The 7755-nt window shown below is 32.2% G+C and overlaps 1 protein-coding gene across 1 annotated transcript; it reads right to left on the reverse strand.

The window, feature by feature from the left end:
* Nucleotides 1-320: 320 nt before the first annotated feature.
* Nucleotides 321-2726, reverse strand: LOC107822236 (geraniol 8-hydroxylase-like). The gene is made up of 2 exons (XM_075220855.1): nt 1701-2726; nt 321-1044 (listed from the first exon to the last, which is right to left on the reverse strand). The coding sequence occupies exons 1-2, from the start codon at nt 2574-2576 to the stop codon at nt 421-423; spliced, it is 1500 nt and encodes a 499-aa protein (XP_075076956.1). The 5' UTR covers nt 2577-2726; the 3' UTR covers nt 321-420.
* Nucleotides 2727-7755: the final 5029 nt, after the last annotated feature.

Raw genomic sequence — 7755 nt, forward strand, 5'->3', positions numbered from 1 at the left:
ATTAGTTGTTGCTCTTGTTGCTATTATTGCTCCATGTTTGGTACCTGTTGTGCAGCCAATTTGGAAAACTTTTGTAACCCTCTTATTGTTATAGTGGAGTTTTTTGGATCTTTGTGATCCCCTGGTTTTTACCTTCGATTTGAAAGATTTTCCTAGTTAAAATTTGATGTTCTTTATCTTCATTATTTCGGGTTTGCCTTTTCCGCGACATAACACAATAGCCAAGAAATATTTTGATAATCAAGACATACTAAAGAAAAAGTAAGGAAAATTAATTAGCTTACGCCTTACAGAGATAGATAAGATATTTGCAGTAAAGATATCCGGTCATAGTGGTGGAGTATATTTCTCACAATCATTGCTCATATGAGGACAATCCCATTAAGGTAATACACAGGCAATTATAGCATATGTCTAGACTCAAATCATGGCCTTATTTTCTTCCATACTAGGAATGGCAAGAAGAGGAATGGCCTTCCTCAAAGTAAGTCCGAACTGTTCCTCCATATCCAAATTCTCTGGTGCCATCCCTTTTGGTAACTTCCAACTAAATGGTTGAACAATAGAAGCCAACATCAAATTAACCATCCTTATAGCAAGTGGCATTCCAGGACAAATTCTCCGGCCGGCGCCGAATGGTATATACTCAAAGTCCCTTCCTTTGTAATCCACACTTGAATTGATGAATCTTTCAGGCATAAACTCTAGTGGTTTTTCCCAGTATTTTGGATCTCTCTCAATTGCCCATGCATTTACGAGAACTTGGCTGTTCTTGGGCACAATGAAATCGAATATTTCTGTGTCTTCTTGAGCTTTGTGTGGTAAGAGTAATGGAGCTGCTGGGTGTAGTCTGATGACTTCTTTTACAACTGCTTGAAGGTATGGAAGTTTGTCAATGTCTGATTCTTTCACTGGCCTTTCTGTGCCTATTTGTTGAAGAATTTCTTCTCTTAATTTTTGTAACTTTTGAGGATTTCGAAGAAGTTCTGCCACTGCCCATTCTGTTGTTATGGCGGACGTGTCGCTTCCAGCAAGGAATAAATCCTGTCGTCAGATCACAAATGCCATGACATTCACATACAAAAACCTATTAACTTCTTATAAATCCAGAGTTTAATGTAAGAATTTTCTTCCCTCTTCATTAATAATTATTTGGATCACGCTTTATTTTTCTTACTTTAGTTGAACATTAATTAGTCCCTTCACATGCATATATTCACAACTCCAACAACCAACTTTACATAAAACGTTCAAACTTTAATAAGCTTGAAAACTCATTTCCAAAAACAAAACATAACGAAAAAAAAGAAGGAGAAGATTTATAGGCGACCGTATATCAATCCTGGCTCCATGAAAACCCACATGTATTCCTCCTAATAGCACAACGTGTTTTGTTTTGTGATATAATTGAAAGTCTTAAAATAAGTTTGACTTTGTTGGCTGATCTTTTTCTTTTTCTTGTTTAGTTTCAGTACGTATTCTTCGTCGATCTTGATAAAAAAAATGCACTAAAAATGTCCAAATTTGATAAGCTTAAAACTCCTTTCAAAAAAAAAGGGAGAGAAAAAGAATTATCCGAACAGATAATTGTCCTCTTCACTTTAATAATGAAAAGAAAATTTTGCTTAAACATAAAGAAAAATTAAAACGAAAATAGGAAGAAAAAAAAAAGAAAAAAAAAAGAGAAGAAAAACAATTACCAGGATAAGCGGTTTGATAGTTTGGCGATCAAATCCAGACCCTTCTTCTTCACATTGATCAAGTAGTACATCCAAGAAATCGCCTGTTTTCTTCATCCCTGACGCTCTATCTTCTACTCTCTTCTCAATTACTTGGTCAAATATCTCATGCAACCTTAAATATGCTGGCTTTATATGACGTTTCACTCCTTGTAAATCAAGCCACCGTATAAACGGGAAATAATCAGACAAGTTAGGTTTCACTGAATCCTCCATAATTATCCCAACCAAATCCATAAACTCTTGAACCGTCTGGAATTCCGGGTCAACCAAATCAATAGAGAAAATAGTGCTCGACATTAAATTCAACGTCGTCGCGAAAGTAACGCGTCCTATGTCAACAGCTGCACCGCTTTGACACTGCTTTCTCATATGATTCACTAGTTGTGCAACCTTCTTGTGACGTATTTCTTGGAGAGAATCGAGTCTTCGGTTAGTGAACATTTGTGTGCTACATATTCTTCTCCTGTTTCTCCACTTGTCGCCTGTGACCCAAGCTAAGGTGGCTTCTGGATTTGGTTGAGCGGTGATAGCATTGGTAACAGTGCGTGCTGATAATGTTTTATCGTGTTTTTGGAGGATTTCTTTGGCTGTTTCAGGTGAGGAGGCTACTATGGTAGTGACTGAACCTAATTTTAGAGTCATGAGAGGGCCATGGATTTTGGCTAGGTTGGCTAGTGAATGATGAGGTTTTGAACCTAGCTCTAGTAGTGAACCGATTATGGGGAAACCAGTAGGACCAGGGGGTAGCTTTCTGGATTTAGAATGGAGATATGTTTTAAAGAAGAACCAGCAAAAAAGGGAGATGCACAAGAGAAGGATAGTATGAAGTTCCATTTTTTCTCTCTTCTTTTCTAGTGAATTGATACAAATTAGAGAGCCAGATGTACTTATGTAGAGTTTAAATTAAAGAGGCTCCATATACACTTCTCTTTCCTACATTGGCACGTAATAACTAGGTGGTGAAAGTTAAAGGAAAAAATAATATATGACTACAACTTAGGATCCGATTGGAAAGCCACCTGGCAATTACAATTGGTGTAATTATTAGTGTAGTATTTATACAGACTAGTAATTATACAGTTGTATAATTACGACGACTTGTTTGTTTGTTATAGTGTAATTTTAATGTAATTACAAGTTTACTGTTTGGTTGCACAAGTATAATTACACAGTTAGATTAAATTTTAAATGAAGTAATTATCAAAACTTAAAAGTTAATATAATAAATATATGCCTATAAATTTTTATAAGTATAACCTATAAGTATTATATATATATATATATATATATATATATATATATATATATATATATATATATATATATATATATAATATTCGAATCCTACACTAATTAGTAATCACATATTTATAACTAATATAATAAAAATAATTTTTATATATATTCCAAATTAATAATATTTAGTTTAGATACTTAAAAAAACTAAAAAGATACGTTTCATAAGAACATCATAGAATCCATATTTGATAAAATAAATTAACATTTATAATATAATATCATAACATTATTCAAATGTTTGAATGTGAACCAATACTACTAAAATAAGTAAAATTGGAACCATGGATATAACATAATTTCAAATTTTCAAAAAAAAAATAGCTTAACATATGTTAAATTCCAACGTAATAATAGTAAGTTCCACTACAATGTAAGATTTGAAAACATATATAATAAGTTTATAACCACATTTAACAACGAGATTTTATTTTAATTGCATCACTCATTATATGTCAAGGTTGATAATGACTCATTATTTGTAATATTTGGAGGTGTAGTTTCAAAAAATAAAATAATAAAATAAATAAATAAATAAATAAATAAATAAATAATAAAATACAGACAATTACATGAAATCACAAGAAATAAAGGTAGAAAAATAAAAGATAAATAATGTACAAAGAAAAATATATTTTAAAATTTTTAAAGAAATTAAAAAGTAAAATAATAGAAATAAAAATTTATAAAGAAAATAAATTAAAATTAAAACAAAAAGGAAAGAAACTAGAAAGCAACATTGCAATTACACAGTGTAATTACCACCAATTCTTACCTCTCTCTTCAGAATTGGAGAATGTAAATATACCCCTCCAACCAATTTCATGTTGACCAAGTAATTACTTGGCCAAACAAACATGTCAAACTGTATAATTACACTCAATTACACCCAAATCCAATTCCTATGTGACTTTCCAAACAGCTTTTAATTTGGTCCCTTCGTTAGTGATAATTTTTCTTTATTCTGATTCCTGTGATATTTTGGTTAAGAAGTTTAAGTTTTTTGTACAGACAATATAAAATATTTACATAATCAGATAATTTATAATTATAGATAATGTATTAATTGGCAATCCGGTAAAATTGGTACGTAATTTTGGTGTCGCAGAGTAATGACAACTTAATTAAAATGCCTTTTACACTGTGGATGTGTATAATTACCTAAATCCTTTGGTTATAAACACATAAGATCCAAATAAATCATTTTTGCAAGAATTTACAAGTAGAGGGACCAGAAACATAATTTTCACATTTTATTGATTTGTTCTATCTTAGAAGAACATAAAATTTTCGTTCGTTACATAATAGTTAGATAATGCAGTCCCATGCACTTCAAAATTTTCTAAGGAAGGCGAGCAAATGTTAGCGTAAATTGTCAACTTCATTATAGGTAAGACGCTGAAGAGCTTCCGTATGTGTTCTTCGCTTTTCATTTCTAGTGCTGTGGTCAATTTCCTCGATTCATTGTGCGTAATCACAAAGACCGAACGCTTTTGTACATGAATTTTATTATACTAATAATATATATCCTATTAATAGGTGAAGTCGGGAAGAGCTGTAAAATTAAAGAAATCACTTGGGACTAGGTAATTGCCTATATGCAAGACTGACACCTTGATTTATTAACTAGCTTTATTCTTTTCTTAGTAAAAGAAATAATGGTCCGTTCTCTTTTCGGTGCATCACTACAAATCAAAGAGAAAAAAGTATTTTAGTTTTGATCATTTTATATAGGCTTAGAACAGGGGTTAAGCACTTCTTGTTGATAAGTTGTCGTATTCTTAAAGCTGTGGCCGGAGTTGGATGTTCTCAAATTGAAGTCATACAAAGTAGTAAAAGTCTAATTAGACATGAATTATAACTAAGTTCAATTATCCCTTACGAAAATTCAAAGGGAATTTTGGAAGGTTTAGTACCTAAATTTTGTTCTGGCATTTTCCTATAATTTGAACTGAATGATTATGATGATATGACTAGTGTTTTTGTAAAAGAAAATGAAATTTGAGTCTAATTCTAAATTAAAACGTTATCCTATGAGTTGTGGATTGCGCCAAAGACCATACAAGAAAATAACTATTTATCCGTTTCAGGAAAGTGATCCATAAGCTTAACTCAATATCCAAAATTAATTTATGAGGCAAGTATTGCTCAAAATAAAATAAGAGACAATAATTTATCCCTTTAACCAATTTGGGGCATCATAACAGTTTTGGAGAATTCCAACTCAAGGAGCTGTAAGAACACTGCAATTGTCAATAATGGCTAATTCTGTTCTTCTGCGGCAGCAAAAAATTAGGACCCCTTGTTGTGTTTCCCGTGCTCCGTAATGTATATGGCTCAACAACGGGACATGCCGTCACGTCCCGACCCACTTAATTCTAAACGGGATGGCCTATGTAAAACGGGACACGTGATGGGACGGGATGGTCATTTCGTCCCATTTATCTCGTCCCGCCTATCCTGCGTCTTTTTTAATTTTTTTTTTGGGAATGAATTATAGCCGTTGGCTAACGGCTTCAATTGTAAACATAGCCGTTCCCAACGGCCAAAAAGGGTCATATTTGGCCCCCTCCCTCCAAAAAAACCCCTCCCCCAAACTTTTAATATAATCCTTAAGTTTATTAAATTATAATTTGGCCCAATTTTTTACTATAAATACCTCACGTCCTTCTTCATTTTTTCTCACAAAAATCAATCTTTCTCTCTCAAATCTCTAACATTCTATCTATATTATTCTCTCAATTTTCTCACAATCAAGTGATAAGTTTCAAGTATTTGGGCAAATTTTTGGAGCAACTTTCAAACTTCAAATTAATTCGTCAAGTATTTGGAGTAATTCTTGGGCAATTTCTTCAAGTTTCGATATTTAATCATGGTGCACTCGTTCCATTTCCTAATTTTAATATATAATTTTTGCGTATCGTTTTTGTGCTTAATTTTTGTGTTTACTTTACGTGTTATATTTTCGTATTTCATTTGTGTATTTAATTTTTTTGTTAACTTTTTTAATTTAATTTCGTATTTAAATTATGGCACCTAAAATGTATATGGCCTATTTTAAAAAAATAGTAAAAAAAGTAGTAAAGGTGATAGTAGTAGTCTTAATCCTAATCCTTCTCCTAGAATTAAAAAATATATAGTTGAAATGACTCATGTTGATGAAACTTCATTTTCCCAACCCCCGCATGTTATAATATTAATGTTAGAGAACAACTAGATCATGAAACTTTACAAAGATAATTTGGCAATAATATTTTTATTGAGGACGAAGAAAATGAGGAAGAAGAATTAGATGAAACACCCCCTAGTCCCATAACACAAGCTCCAACTCGGAGTCAATCTCAGTCTGGAGCTTTACCCCATGTACCTCCTGTAAGGGGTAAGCCTAAGGTTGAACGTCCCAAAACATCACTTGTATGAAAATATTTTAAACATGATAAAGTCAATCAACGTGTTATATGTGAAAAATGTAAGCAACAATTTGTACACAAGACTAGTAGAGGGACGGGGGTTTAGCCAGGCACTTACATAAGGAGCACAAATCTTTATGGATACAAGCTAACATAGAAGCCGGAAAAAATTACGGATGCTAGCACCGGTACTGGCGCTCCTTAGATAATACTTCTGCCAACACAACCGCAACAACTAGCTTAAGAACTAGACTTTGTCAAATTAATCCGGTAATTTTTATGTTAGATGTGCATGCCGTATTTTAAATTTGGTTGTAAAAGATGGTATAAATTTATTTTCTTGTGCTTGTAGTAAAGTACAACATGCTTGCAGCTATATTTTTAAAGCTAATAAAATAGTAGACTTCGTGAATTTGCTCAACAATGTGCTAGTGCTAACCTTCCATATAGAAAAGTTCCAAAAAATATATGTACTAGATGGAATTCTACTTATGAAATGCTTAAAGTTGCTTATGATTATCGGGTGCCTATACAAAAGGTATTTAATATGCATAATGGTATCCCCGCTGATCAAATTATTGATTCTGATTGGGATCAGATCAAAGAGCTTACTAAATTTTTAGAAAAATTTTATTATGCTACAAAATAATTTTTTGGTATATATTATCCTATTGTTACACAAATATTATGGTATATTTGTGGAATTTCTGTTATATTTGTTAAGTATAAAATCAACCTAACTTATGAATCGGCCATTAATGAAATCATTGCAAAATTCAAAAGGTATTTTTTTCATATTCTAGTTTATTTAATTTTTACTCTACTTAACCCATCTTTAAAATTAAGAGGTGCAAAGAAATTTGTTCGTAAAATTTACGAGAATTTAGAAATTCAAGAAAATGAACAACCATCGCTCGAATACTGCCAAGCTAACATATATTCTTATGCTAGATCAATGTTTGATAAATATAAATCTATGGAAACAACAGGTGGTGAAATTGCTCCTTCTACTTCTAAGTCTAGAGTAGAAGTTATATGGGAAGATATGTATTATATAACAGGTTTTGATTCCTCTATTGATGATGAACTTGATTCTTATTTTAATCAAGGATTGAAAAATATTAAAAACGAAGAAGGCAACGAACAACTTTTGGCATGTTGGAGGGAGTGTGGCAAGGATTTTCCAACACTTTTAATAATGGCCCGATATATCCTGGCTATTCAAGCATCGTCCGTAGCTGATCACGCCCAACTATTATAAAAGGGACTAATTGGTCGTTGCAAATATAATCTGGTTTACAAGTCCG

This window comes from Nicotiana tabacum, chromosome 8 (assembly GCF_000715075.1).
Source record: "Nicotiana tabacum cultivar K326 chromosome 8, ASM71507v2, whole genome shotgun sequence".
Lineage (NCBI taxonomy): Eukaryota > Viridiplantae > Streptophyta > Magnoliopsida > Solanales > Solanaceae > Nicotiana > Nicotiana tabacum.

Bases quoted from the DNA above. Each gene is read 5' to 3' on its own strand.
- LOC107822236 (XM_075220855.1), bottom strand. From the start codon at position 2,576: ATGGAACTTCATACTATCCTTCTCTTGTGCATCTCCCTTTTTTGCTGG. The intron at 1,045-1,700 runs GTAATTGTTTTT...ATCTGACGACAG, and splicing joins CTATCAAACCGCTTATCCTG to GATTTATTCCTTGCTGGAAG.